This window comes from Mustelus asterias, chromosome 26, assembly GCF_964213995.1.
Source record: "Mustelus asterias chromosome 26, sMusAst1.hap1.1, whole genome shotgun sequence".
Lineage (NCBI taxonomy): Eukaryota > Metazoa > Chordata > Chondrichthyes > Carcharhiniformes > Triakidae > Mustelus > Mustelus asterias.
The window spans coordinates 32,207,071-32,222,265 of record NC_135826.1 but is presented as its reverse complement, the minus strand read 5'-3'; the positions used below and the strand labels follow the sequence as shown (position 1 = coordinate 32,222,265).

Sequence of the window (15,195 nt, the reverse complement as noted above, 5' to 3'; positions counted from 1 at the left end):
CAGCATTCGTAAAGTTTAGTCCAGAGATGTCAAATGGCATGGATGATGGTTTCAGCAGTTAGGGGGAATGATGTGGGAATAGAAGCAGCAAAGGGGGTATAGAGGTGGACACAAGCAGTGTTTATGATGGAGAGGACAGGGAGTCAAGATTTCAGCTCTTTAAATGTTTATTTTAAAAATTACTTCTCTCAAAGGGTCATAAGTCTGTAGAATTCACTACCCTAGAGCATGGTGGGTGCCATGACATTGAGTAAATTTAAGGAAAAGGTGGACAGATTTTTAATTAGTAAGGGTGTGAAGAGCTTTGGCAAATGGAAAGTGGAGTTGAGGGCGAGATGAGAGCAGCAATGATCATATTGAATGGCGGAGCAGCCTCAAGGGGCTGAATTGCCTTCTGCTGCTCCTAGTTCTTATGTTCTTCTGTATAGTCTTACAATGTAGATCATTTCTAAATGTATTTCTTTATTTTTTGTATATATAAATACAGTTCAATTATTCCTTTATGCTCAAATATCTTCATTAAAGCAATATAGCTGATATTAATGCATTATTATGGATCTATCCATTGCTTCTAACATTGTTATTTCATTTCAGCCTACACGACACCTGGCACCCCCCCAGCTAATCGTTCCTTTGTGGGAATAGGACCAAGAGATCCTGGCAGCCTTTATCAGCCACAGGTATTGTAGCAGGTTTACTATCATTTGGCAGTTTTTAGTTAGTTTCCCTTTCACAGATAGATCATTTCAGCTTTGAAAACATCGTTGAAAATCATGATATACTGTTTATATCAAGAAAGTGCACCGTTCCAAGAATTATTCTCTAATCTGTCCGAGCAGGTCTTTAGAGAATAGGTTCGTTTTTCTTGGCCTACTATGCTTCTAGCCGATTTATATCACTTGTAAGTGATAATTCAATGTATTGAGCGTAGAAGTGATTACAATGGCGCAGGTCACAGTCGACCTGTCGTAAATCAGTTAAAAAACCTGATTCCGTCCATGTGAAAGTGTAACCTGTGTTTGTAAGCAGGATTTGGTAAAATGTATAAACCCATAGAAAAACTCACATCACAGCTTGTCTGAATAGTATACATGAAGTTATATACTTAGTAAGAGACCCACTTGGAGCCCTTGCAAGTTATTTTTCAATATCTTGGGCAACACTTTTTTAACTGTAACAAGTTTACTGCAGCACTGATTAAAATAACATCTGAAACAACTTTCACAGCTTGTATTTAAGGATAATTTTACAGAAGATCACTTGTAGTGTGGAGCATCCTTAGGTAAGAATATAAGTTACAGAGTTGGCCCTCCAATGTTACACCCTATCTGCTATACCGTGGCCTAAGCTATCCTGCTGTCAGACTCTATGATCAAGGCCGGAATTCTCTGACCTCATCAGTAGCAGGGTGTGTAAGAATTCTGACCAAAGTCTTGCAAAGTGACCTCTTCACCTAGTCTTCAAATACATTAAAATGCTGTTTATTATTAGGTATATTACTTTTCCTCATAAATGAAATGTGGAACATGCATTCTGATATGAATATCGTGTACAATATCTAATTTTGCACGTTTCTAAGATATCTTTTAATCACTTCTTGTTTCAAACCCAATTGTTGAGCAATCCTAATATTTGAAAACAAAAAATAATCTTTCAGGAGATGGAAACATAGAGTGACCAGTGAATCCATCAATTGTATATTTAGGTCCATGTACATCAGAAGAAGAGATGTTCCTGAATAAATAAAAATATTCTTCTAAAGAAATTGAAATGGATTCTGTTGGCAGTGTGGATTTTGGAATTGCACTCAGTTGTGATGATATGAGCTGAAGAGTAGCCTGGCAGCATTTACTATGAAGGCTTGCATTTGCAAGTGTATGGAATTGGAGTTTGTGGAATTGTACCAGGAGTTCATTCTTTCAATATTAGTAAAGGAAAAACAGGAGTGACAGGTACACAATTTATGCAATTACTTCTTCACAAGGGTTAGTTTTTCAGCTGCAGGAAACCCCAGGTCTCTAATCTTTTCATTCGCTTGTTGATTTATTTTTCAACAAAGTTCTATTGACTCAGACTAAACGGCATTCATTGTCTCAGGCAACTGCCTTCCTTCTCTAGTTTTTAAATGTGAGCGATTTTCTATCTAAGCTAATTACCCATATGTTTGTAATGTTCTGGAGTGAAGGTTTTCTTTGAATTATTCCTGTTAAAGTTTTCGTTTAATTGTCCTGTCCAAACCTCGACCTGCCACTTGAATCATGGCAAGGCAAATTATTTAATTTATCTACTTGGAAGAAGATTCCTCTGCTGCTGTGGAGTGGGTTAGGGATGGAGTTAAGTAAGAAACTGCCTTGTCATTAGACCTTAAAAGAGGTTTAGGCCTTGTCTGTCACCAATTAGGTATCTCTCAGACCGTGGGCAGAATGTTCCGGCTCCACCATGGGGGGAGCGGGGCTGCAAAATGTGGCAAGTCATTCAAATGTCCGTTGGCTTTGGCGGGACCATAAAACCCACTAGCCAGTATTTTCTGGCCAGTTTCAATGGGTCAATTTAGCATTGCTAATCCACCTAACCCTCACATCTTTGGATTGTCGAGGGAAGCCAGAGCATCTGGAGGAAACCCACGCAGACACGGGGAGAACATACAAACTCCACACAGAGAGTGACCCAAAGCCAGAATTGAACCCAGGTTTCTGGCGCTGTGAGGCAGCAGTGCTAACCACTGTGTCACTGTAATTTTCTTTTGCTATTTACCATTTCAAAATCTTTCATAATCCTACAAACTCAAGAAGAAATTGAGGAAACCAAATTGTGATCTTCAAAAAGGATGAGGGGGCAAAGAAGAATAGTAGATTAAAGAGATAAATCAGAATTTTAAATTTAAAGAAAGATAATTGAAAAAATATCATGTGAAACTGAGATGATATGTCATTAAGAAAGTCGACTTTTTACTTTTGCAATGGATATGTGTGACCAGTCAGTTGAACATTGCAGTGGGATCGCGAGGATCATGCATTCCATTCTTCCTGCTGAACAGATGCTGTTAATTCAGCCCTTCAAACTCACGGGGCTGGATTTTTCACTCACCCGCCCACCCTCCCCTGCGGCATGTTTCGCGGTGACAGAGGCCACTCACTATTGGCCAGCAGTGGGATCCTCCACTTTCTACAGGGTTTCCTGTCCTATACACCACTCCCACTCAACACCAGGAAATCCGTGGCAGGGGTCTGCCATTGGCAGGACCGGCAGATACCACCAGTCAGAAAATTCTAGCTGGCGGGCTTCATGGTCCCATTATGGTCAATGGATATTTGAATGGCTTGCCGCCTTTTCAGCTTCTGAGGTGAATAGAATTAATGTTTTGCGTGAGGATCTGAGGGAGACCAAGGGATCTCCTCATGTGGCTCAGTGTTCAATTTTATTTGATAACACCTCTGTGCAACATCTTGACATGTTTTACTACATTAAAAGCAGTATATGAATGCAAGCTGCTGTTATTTGTAGTGGTTGCCTCATTGTCTCAAAGTTCTGTCTTCTCACACTCCTAATTGTTGATTGATAGTACAAATGGAAATTCACATCACCATCTGGTGGCAGAGACAAAGCTTTCCCTCTTTCTGTGAGAGGGCTGACGGAGATTGTGTCACAGTCTAGGGTGTCTGCAAGCAATGAGAGAATGTGAACTGCATAGCACCATACTTTCCTCTGGGTGTTAATTTTGCTTGAACATCAGACTGAACAGGGCAGCAAAATTGGTAGGCAGGAATCATTGATTTTCCCCCATTCTTACTGTTACTCTGAGTCTTGCCTCAATGGTAAAGTGTGCATTCAAAAAAAATTAGCCAGAAGAATTGCTTATTCAGATCTTGTTAAATTTCGGTCAGGTTATGGTGATGAGGAATTGTGAGGGGATATAGAGCAATAAAATAAAAACTGAATTCGCAAGAACTGTTGCGCCTTATTTGTGACGTAGTCACATGTCAGTTACACATTAATGGAATAAAAGTCTTTCATAGTCAGGTATGCAACAGGGTATGTCCAATTATTAGGCTTCCCAAGGACCACATATTATCTTGCTTTAATTCTCTAACAATCAAGCATGACACAGTTTTTTGAAGAGGGAAAGACGGATAGCTCACTGCTTGAAAATATGGGCTATGAAGAGCAAGCAAGGTTGACAGCAAATGTTTACCTGTAGGGATCAGACACACCTATGCACGTGGGTGAAATATGACCTTCACTGAACAGGCAAAAGCAAGGCTTTAGATGTTTGAACAGTGAAAAGTGTGGGCGGGGTGAGGTGACGGACAGGGGCTTTGCAACATGCCCAGTGAAAGTTGAAGAACAGAGAGAAAACACAGAAGATCAGGAGAGTGATGGTGCATAGAAGACAGCAACAACTGCAGGCAGGAGGAAATGAAGTGGGACTGGGTCTTGTTGTGCCGGAGGTTAAAGCCCCTTGTTCCGTAGATTGTTTATGACTACCAGTTAAAAAAAACAGGTGATTTATTTTGTGCGAAATGAACTCAGTATCAGGGATCATTGAAAGTTTCCAGTGCCTATTGTAATTACTCATGATAACAGTCCATTGATTAAATTAACAATCAAAGAACTCTTCATTTGTTTATGTTCACTTTTGTCTAAAAGATGCATGCTTTCATCCTTATAAGGATTGAAAAGTAGTACTTCCACAATATAAATAAATATTAGACTAAAGGAAGCATGACTTTATTGTGATGCTTGAATCTCTGTAATGTGTGTCTTATTAAGAGTAGAAAATCATCATAGCATCCCTAGAGTACAGAAGAAGGCCATTCAGCCCATCGAGCCTGCACCGACCACAATCCGACCTAAGCCCTATTCCTGCAACCCCTTGCATTTTACCATGCTACGCCCTCCCGCCTGACACTAACGGACAATTTAGCATGGCCAATCAACCTAACCTGCACATCTTTGGAATGCGGGAGGAAACCGGAGCATCCGGAGGAAACCCACATAAACACAGGGAGAATGTGCAAACTCCACACAGACAGTGACCCGAGGCCAGAATGAACCTGGGACCCTGGCACTGTGAGGCAGCAGTGCTAACCAGTGTGCCACCCTGAAAATACATTCAGCATTGTTGTCTCATTAACACTCAAAGGACTTGTACCAAATTATCTTCCCTATCATTTGAACAGATTTATTAAACCATGTTTTTTTAAATTTAATTCTCCTTTCTGGCCCAGTTTTTGCAAATGTTGTCTAACTCTGTCTAAATATCATCACATTTTCCTTTTTTTTGGAATTTTTCAAGGATCAAGTGGACTTTCAGGTGAGGTGACGCAGGGTCACTATCGGTCATATTTTTGTCAATGCTCAAATGAAAGGTAGCCAATCAAAACAGGAAGAGCATTTGTGAAATGTGATTAATGTTTTAAACTGTTGGAAATTAAACATTGCCGGGGATGGAGAATGCATTTTGGTTGCCACGTAAGGACAGTGGAAATAATTTTGCTAAGCTGGCCTTGCTCTCCTCAATTTCCTCATGCCCCAGTTGAGAAAAACCATTTGAGCATAAGAAATAGGAGCAGAAGGGAAGCGATGGCCGAGTGTTATTATCGCTCGATTATTAATCCAGAAACTCAGCTAATGTTCTGCGGACCCGGGTTCAAATCCCGTCACGGCAGTTGGTGGAATTTGAATTCAATAACAAATATCCGGAATTAAGAATCTACTGGTGACCATGAAACCATTGTCGATTGTCGGAAAAACCCATCTGGTTCACTAATTCCTTTAGGGAAGGAAATCTGCCATCCTACCTGGTGTGGCCTACGTGTGACTCCAGAGCCACAGCAATGTGGTTGACTCTCAACTGCCTTCTGAACAAGGGCAACTAGGGATGGGCACTAAATGCTGGTCAGCCAGCGGCGCCCATGTCCCACAAATGAATCAAAAAAAGGAGGAGGCCATTCTAGCCATTGAGCCTGTTTAGCCTGTTCAACAAGATCACAGCTGATCTGACTCCTTCCCATTGCCCTTGAGTCCCTTGTAGATCAAAAATCTGTCTAATTCAGCCTTGAATATATCCAATAACCAGCTTCCACTGCTGTCTGCAGAAGAAAATTAAAAAGACCAATAACCCTCTGAGAGAAGAAATTCATCCTCACCTCCATCTTAGATGGGAGACCCTTAATTTAAACTGTGCCCTCTTGTTCTAGTTTCCCCCTCAAGGGAAAATATCTTCTTAACATCTGCTCTCAGAAGCTTATATATTTCAATCTGATCACCTGTGCTTCTTCTAAATAAATTCCAATGAATGTAGGTCCAACCTGCTTAACCTTTCCTCAGAAGGATGAGCACCACTGCACTGTGACTAGTAGTTCATCACAAGTGATTTTCTGGTCTCAAACGTGCAACCTGTCACTTCATGGTGTGTGGTCCATGGTCAACGGAATACATTTTCTCATCAGGCTGGGACTGATTGTTCTGTAATGATATTCTTACTTTATCAAATACATATTTGTTAACTTATTATACAACAGAACTATTCACAGTGATACAAAAAAGCCATGCACACAGATTCGTCCCTGCAGCAATAGTGTATTTATTCATAAGAGCGACAGAGATCTTTTAAAGTTATTGCAGGCAGGGATACTGGAGTTAATCCACTTGTAACCCAGAACAACGCACTAGCTAGTCGTGGATTTTGGAATGTTGTGAATGCATATACACAGTTAATATTAACACAGTGTCCTTTTAAAATACAGGCTTTTAATCTCAAAACAGTTCCAGCCTGGTATGTTGTGAAAACATATACACAGTTAATATTAATACAACGTGCTTTTTAAGCACTGGTTTTTAATCTCAAATAAACTCCCAGTCAGCTATCATAGTTTTATTGAGTGATATCAATACTGAGTATTATATCCTACGAAAGAACAGCCCAAACCCATGCCTTTCTCAATCTAGAAGGACAATAGTAGCAAATTCATTGGAATACCACCATCTGCAAGTTCCCCTCCAAGTCACACAACATCCTGACTCGGAAGTATGTTGCCATTCCTGGGTCAAAATTCTAGAACTCCCTCCCAAAAGCATCATGGGAATACCTTCGCCACACGTTCTGCAGCAGTTCAAGAAGGCAGCTGTCCTCCACCTTATCTCGGGCAACTAGGACGGGCAATAAATGTTAGTCTTATCAGCAAAGCCTACATTCCCTGAATGATTTTAAAAATGGCTTGGTAAATAAATACAGAGGCAGTGACTTTTCCAACAGCCCACTGCCTTGTCACAGGCCATGATAGGTTGATTCAGTGGCATGATGGTTAATAGCCAATTAGATGAGCTTACTGATCCTTTGTAAGTGGACAACTGTCAGCAGACCGTGTCACTCCTTGATAAAGATGCATAATTTGATTTTCAATCTAAAAATAGTTAGATTGCCAAGCATAGTCTGCTTGATTTGTTATGGCCTACCTTATTTGGTTTTGAAAAATGGTTGTAAAAATTTACAAATGGTAAGCTAAATATTTCTACATTATTCCTAACATGCTAATAACTTCCAACCCAATCCAAATGTTTTTTTAAGATCATTAGAAAAGGAGATAATCTGATGGCAACTTGAAATATCTGCAGATTTTGGTTACCAGCTCCCTTCAGTCCCTTGGAGAAGGAGCTATTTACATTTGGGGATGTCATTGCTGTTGGGAAAACCCCAAAGGCAAAGATGCCTTAAGACAAAAAGAAACCTTTAAAGTAGAGTTGATCAGATATTAGGATGTATTAAAATATCAATATTAAGATAAATAGTGAAGTAATCCTGCCGCCTGATAAATCATTTGTGCAGCTCTACTTAGAATACAATGTTCAGATCTGGTTCTTGCAGTGTAATTGAAAACTACAGGGGTGGAATTCTCCCATCTGGGACCAAGTCCCTTGGCGGGGGTGAGCATGGTGAATGTTTGCTGCTGCACACAATATATGAGGCTATATCCTCAGGTCCAGCCTCATTAATTAGGCATCTGGGTGTTTTGCGCCATCTTACAGGGTGGAGCGGGCTTGATGGCTTGTTTCATGCCATCATATCTGGGTGCCATACTTAAAAAATGCCCGACATCACTGATCCACCATTGAAGAAAGACGGTGGACTTCCTGAAGAAAGAAGACGGACCTCCAGGAACACTCTGAGGCTGCAAGATAGACCTCATCAATGACACTGAAGCTGGAAGGTCCACCTGATAGATGCTCCATCCATCACTGCTGTAGTGTTCCATGATCGCTGGCAGCCTCCAACTCTGGACACAGCTCCAGAAAGATTAGATAATGATGAATAACTTTGAAAATTGAACAGGTTCTCACTGAGAAAAAGAAGGTTGAAAGATGAGAAGATTGCCTTTTTAAGGATTGTAAACAGACTCGATGATCCAATTCGTAACAAGTTGGTTCACCTTGTCTGAAATAGTAGAAGCAGAGGACACAGGCTATGATTAAAAAGGCCTAAATTCAAAACATGCCCGTGATAACTTTGAGCTGGATTTTATGGGCATGCATATTGCTCACCCCTGACCCAATTAAAAAGTCGGTCGGCAACAACAAGGAAAATATGGAACTTCTGCCCCTCACAAGAAGAGCTCTCTGAGTGGCTCGCACTTCTTGCAGTCCAGGCAGTGCCAGAGCTCAGTAGATGGGCACTGCCAAGAATACAAGCAGGACAAGGCTGAAGGCCCAAATGGATCCTGGACTCGAGTAAGTCAGGGATGTCAGACAGGGAGGGATTGGACACCTTTCGGCAGGGCGGGTGGGGTGCAGGCAGCAGGAGGGAGGGGTGTTCGTTTTTCAGTGCAGGCAGAGAGGAAGGAAAGGGGTGGGCTACTATCTTTTGGGAAGCGGGGGAGCCCCAAATTGGCAAAGGGCACCCCGTGGAACTACACTCCCTTCCTTCCTGTCCTTTTGAAAACTTTTTTCAAAGAACAGGCTGCCTACTCCCACCTACCTATCCATGCCAACTGTGTAACACCTTGAGCAGCGTAATATTGGGGTCAATTGGCTTGTAAAGCATTACTTATTTATTTACATATGGTGGGCGGGCTGGCGATTTTGGCACCTACCCAACCTCAGTATTAAAGGGAGAAGCTCGCGGGTGGACAATGAAGTGGTGGGCTATCCACCCCTTATATTTTATGTGCCATTCCCCCCACCACTGAAAATGCCTGGCAGGGGTCCATAAAATCCAGCCCCTTATTCCAACGAGCCAGCAGTGGATCTACAGAATAGGTTCCTTAGGAAGATAGTGGAAGCAGATAGTGTTGATTCATTCAAAGACAAGTTAGATAGATTTCATTCAGAAAGTAATATTTTGAGATGCGGTATATGTGAAATTTGTGACTTGACATATACTAAGTGTTGCCTATCTGAGAGGAACAGGACACATTGGGCCTGTAGTTTCCAAAACTCAACAGCACTGGGGGTCTCCTCGCCTCATACCTGGGTCTATTGTCAACGATCAGGTCGAGATTGATTGCCATTGTGTCCAAAAGAGCTGCCTCTGACAAGGCCCTGTGGGTAAGCCACAATCACAGAAAGACAAGGATCAAAATCCCAAAAAGCTCGTGTTCAGTATCACAACATGTGCATTGTATATTGATGAAGCAAGAAATATACATTTCTGAGGTTGTCGTGCACCAGGAACATCTGCTCCACAGTGCTCACCTCAAGCTGTCTGATGAACTCCAGATGGAAAATGAACAACATGAACAAAAACAAGTGTCCTGGACACCAGCCAATGGCAGGATGACCTGAAAGCACACATGAGAGGTAAGACAATCCTTTTGCAGCAGAGGCCTGGGGCCTGGGTAGATTACCCACTCAGTAAGGAACAAAAGAGGCAGACGGAGCATGATTTCTGGCAATGGTGCACTCTGACATGAACTCAAGAGGAAATCCAGAGTTGTATCATTCCAGAGAAATTGATCCTGAGACCTTTTGGAAGATTTAGACCCACATGTAACTTTGGAAACTTAATCAAAAAAGAAACATCTACTGCTCAGTGGTTCCCACTTTTTTGCTGTCGTCTGTGTTAGAGCCATGTTGTAAAAGCTGTAATCAATAGCAATGCAGTGCAGTACTTGTGTTGTTTGTGGTCAATAACAGGAGATAGAAGCTCCAGAAATTGAAATCTCTACAAAGTGTCACCTTGCAGATCAGCAGATTTAATGAATAGCTTAGGAATACTAATGCCTGGACGTATGCCTCAATATGAATGATTAATATGTGTCTCCAATAAGTTTGATAGGTCTGCATCTCCATTTGAATGTGCAAGGAGTTTTCAGTAAACAATGGCCCAGATCTTCCACGTCGGATCATCGGAGACCAGACGTATAACCCAAAATGCACATTGGGCCCCATGGACATCCCGTGCATTGACTCCTTGGGGATCACCTGGGCAATTACCCTGCTCCCCAAACCCTCATAAAATCTCTCGAACGTGAGTTAGAGTCGGAGACTTTAGACAATTCGATTTAATTACCTGGATGGTTACCCCGGAAATGTTAGACAGAAAATTCTCTTCGAACTTCTGGGTAACCACAGGACTGTCTGGAGATACAGGGCCCGATTTTACCATTTTGATTCTAATCTGGGAGTGTTTCAGATCTGACTTTTAGAACCCGTTCTCAGGTGCCCTCATACGCACTGTGCCTGAAAAAAACAGCAGCGATTCTGAATCACACTGCACAAGACTGTGGGCCGGGCTTATCGCGTCCAAAACACTGCTGCTCCGATCGGAGCCTTCACCTGCGCATGCAGAGTAAAAGAAAATAGAAAACCAATCCCCTGCCACATCGCTCCCAGGCCCCCACAGACATTGCCCCACCCCCACAACATAACTGCCCCCCTTGTCCCCCCGCTACCCCGACCGATCACAGCCCCCTGCCCCTTCCCCCCCCCCCCACTGATCGCACGCAGAGTAGCAGCGGACCGTCCTTTCCCCTACCGATCGCACGCAGAGTGGCAGCGAACCCCCTTCCCCCCCTCCCTACCAGAGAGCCATCTGACCCACCTCCCTCCCCCCCCACCAGAGAGCCATCTGACCCGCCTCCCTCTGCCCCCACCAGAGAGCCATCTGACCCGCCTCCCTCCGCCCCCACCAGAGAGCCATCTGACCCGCCTCCCTCCGCCCCCACCAGAGAGCCATCTAACCCCACCACCAATCTGAGTCAGAGAGCCGCCGGAAGCTCGCTACTTACCTCCTCAGAAGCTGGAGCACCCGAATCGGACCTTTGCGGACCATGTCTGCCCAGAATCTGGACGGGTGAACGCGGTGGTAAAGGGGGAAGTGCCGGTAAGTTTGGGCGTCCTGCCCATTAAGTCAATTTAAATGCACACAAATGTATTTAAATTGCCATCGTGCCCGTTTCGGGCGCGGTCCCGATCGCGGCCATTTTAAGCGTTTGGTAAGGTGGTGGTGGCGGATCGTGCGACTCACCTCACACCCGACTTTACCAAGTTTTTGCGCCTGAAAACAGGCGCAATTCAATGGTAAAATCGGGCCCACAGACTGAAGATGTGAAACCTCTGAGCTAACTTTCACCTGTTAAACTTCACAGTGATGGTGGCCAAAAGCTTAAGATAAAAGCAAATTACTGCGGATGCTGGAATCTGAATCTGGTCTTCAGCTCTGACGAAGAGTCATCCAGATTTGAAACGTTAGCTGTGTTCTCTCTCTACAGATGCTGTCAGATCTGCTGAGATTGCCCAGCATTTTCTGCTTTTGTTTGAGGCCAAAAGCTTATTTATTGCATTATCCATCTGTCTGTCTGTTTATCTTTCTCTCTATCTGTCTCTCTATCTATTTCTCTATCTAGCTATCTTTCTCTCTCTGTCTCGCTCTCTGTCTCTCTCTCTCTGTCTCTTTCTCTGTCTCTCTCTCTCTGTCTCTCTCTCTCTCTGTCTCTCTCTCTCTGTCTCTCTCTGTCTCTCTCTCTCTGTCTCTCTCTCTCTCTCTGTCTCTCTGTATCTCTATCTATCTATAAAGCTCCACATAATTTCAATGCATCAAATTTTCTCAAGAGCACAGAAATATAATGCACAATGGCTGCAGAGGATTTGTTAATTTAATAAATATAAATGATTAGAGAAAATCCTGTATGAATTAAAATGCATAATAATCTTGTCGAATTAGGGACTTTGACATATCTGATCTGTTCAGGTGCTATTTTTGATCTTTCAAATCCATTTTTTCCAATTATCAAAGCCACTCAGGCTGAGCTTTTTTTCAGTCAGGGCAGCAGGTGGTTACATAACCTGGCGATCCGAAGGTACACTTTAGTGGAATGAGCTTTTCTTCCACCACTTAAAATTGTGGCACTCTGCCATAATGAAGTATATCAGCAGTAGCTGTGTATCCAAGTGATAAACAAGGCCTGGGATACAAAGCCACAGACATTAAATGGGGAGCCAGATATTCTTCTATCTCTGCTGCCGGATGATCTACTCCTTGCTACTGACGCTGCAAGGTTGTTAACAGTCCCAACTTCAAAATCGTCAGGCGGTCTTGTTCTACATTAGCTTCAAACCATGCAAGAAATATCATGAACTTAATGAGAACATTCAGTCAATTAAAAAGGGGCTATAATCATTGGATTAGTATTAAATGCAAGCAGTGAATAAAGCTGCTGCCTCTACAATAAAGGTTAGCCTATTGAATATTTTTCAGATAGCAGTCGAGTTGTCTGCCTTTCAGATGGTTTGTTGGCTTACATTTCGGGCTTGTCTATCACCAAAGTGTTTTCTCGCAGTCAGGGGTGAGTGTTAACAGTTCATGACGAGGTGAACAGACTAGATTCTAACTCGACCAAAGGATGCCATATGCGCGCATATTTTCTTGAAAGCCCACTGCTCAACCCTTTGCAGCCTCTCAGTTGAAGGAAGCTCCAGGATAGTAAGTATGAGCGGGATTTATAGTAAATTAATCTTACACTGTTTCAATAGGACAATGAATCAGGATAGAATTATCTTTCCCCAAAGTCCTTTGCGAAGGAAAGAAACACAGTTGTATACAATAATCATCTAGAAATGTCCAGAGTATTTTAAAGGTTAATTTTCTTCAGTCTAAAATCCACTGGGCATTTATTTATCACAAGCCGGGAAAATTGAGAAAGAAATTTGTGGAATTCACCATGCTGGTTGCACAATGTATTTTGTGGATCATTAGGGAATAAACCTTCAGGCACCAGCTGCATCCAACAACATTGGGCTCGCAACACTGAGACTAGCCATCTGTGTCCTCTACAACACTCTTGCATAGTCTTACACAAGAACTCAGTAATTTTTTATGAGGCATTCATAGTTTATGCATGATAGTAATGTAGGTACCGCACAGTCATCTGCATGTTAATAAGCAATCTCAGGGTTGCGCCACTTTTGGGCCTGACAGAAGTGTGGGCAGTGTACAGATGTCTGCATTTTAATTATCTGCCACAAGGCTGCATCATTGCTGTACATAAAGTATGAGCTGCTGACAAATAATTAATGAGGCTACACAACCAGAAAGTTTGACATTGTAAAACAAAGGCCTGTGACCTGCTCACAGTGCTTTGTCCCTGTCAGATCCAACAAACACATCACAGAATCACAGAATTGTTACGTCGCAGAGGGAGGTCATTTGGCCCATTGTGTCTGTACCAGCTCTCCAAATGAGCGTTATGACTTGGTGCCATTCCTCTGCAGTATTGTTTCTATTCAAAGAATCATCTGATGCCTTCTTGAATGCCTCAAATGAAGCTGGAGGTTCTCTCAGGTGATGACAACTGACTTTGCCAGTCCTCCCTGTCTTCTTTCCCCTGCCTTTGATCAATAAACCTCCAGTTTTCATCATAGTTTGGAAAAAAACTACAACCCATGTACACTGCAGGGGTAAATTTAAACACCTGCCCAAACCAGGCTAATACGGAGTAGGCAGAGTAACCACACTACTACCCTACAATCAAAGTGGGAGGCTTGAGCCATTTTTCAATTTTAACCTCAGTAACATTGAGCTGGTGAACTACTGAGTTCTCAATGGGTGCTGGCAGGACATCTACCAAACCGAGGGCTCCAAAGCAATCATGAGCCGGGGCAAGATGTAAAAGTGAGTGAGGGGAGGCACAGTATCTTTGCATCATCTACAAAAGCATTCCTACTTTTCTTGGCTCCACGTCTACTTTACGCACTGATAATTCGACCGCTTAGCGACTGGAGCCAATGGGCAGAGGAATTCACTCTGCTTCCTTCTAAATATCCATTAAAAGGAGTACATATTGTCAAGGCTCAAAATGTGGAAATAGGGAATAAATTGGTACCTATGGGAGGCATTTTGTCAACATCATGGAGTTGCTTGTGGCTTGACCAAAAGTGTATAACACCTCTGCTCTCTCTCTCTTGCTGTTTCCCATGAATGTATAATTTAAATTTAAAGTTCTGGTGCAGAGAAGAGGTAATTTGCCCCCTCACATGGCGGGGGTAACTTTTCTGTAGTGAAATCTGCCATCAACTGACAATGCTGCAGCTATGGGTGGTCTATAAAAGGGCTGCCTTTAAACAAGGGAGCTCTGCACCATCACAGCCAAAACTTCCCTACCCAATTCCATTGGCATTGACAGAGAGATTCTGTCAGAGAGTCAGTGCAGACTCAAGGAGCCGAATGGCCTCCTTCTCCACTGTACTGATTCTATGCATGGAATTTAGTTGTTGGAAAGATATTTTCTGCTATTTCAGGCTTGTACAACCAAGCATTTATTTAAAAATTTTACAAACTATATTACTATTAACATAACGGGGGCAATTCTACTTGCCAACAACACTGCTCTAGCAGCGCAGTGGGCCGGGAAACTTCAGCGGAGGCTGTTTAGTGGGCTCCCCACTGGGCGCCACAGCCTCCACGTGTCTCCAGAGCCCTGATTTCTGGCATCTTCAGTTCCAGTGCAGAGCTGATTTAAATATTATAATAAGCATTTTAATCTTATTAGCGGGCCTACGACTGAAATCCTCCCCCCCCCCCCCCCCCCCCCGCCCCACTCCAGCCAGGAGTGGTTCACTCCAGCGGGGTCTACGACAGCTTCCCACTAATGGGGAGCTGGCAGCCCAACCCACTGGAATGAAGGGAAGCCATGGAGACCTCCCTGGATGTCGGGGGTAAGGGGAGGTGTGACCTGGGCATTGCCAGTCTGGCTGTGCCTG

At 43.1% G+C, this 15,195-nt stretch overlaps 1 protein-coding gene across 4 annotated transcripts in view; it reads left to right on the top strand.

Moving 5' to 3' along the window:
- The window catches only part of nfic (nuclear factor I/C), a 459,067-nt gene that overhangs the window by 367,191 nt on the left and 76,681 nt on the right, over positions 1-15,195 (top strand). For all 4 annotated transcript variants that reach the window (XM_078198406.1, XM_078198408.1, XM_078198405.1 and 1 more), the window contains one exon: positions 595-680. In XM_078198406.1, the coding sequence (XP_078054532.1) occupies positions 595-680 (86 nt within the window). The remainder of the gene's footprint in view (positions 1-594; positions 681-15,195) is intronic.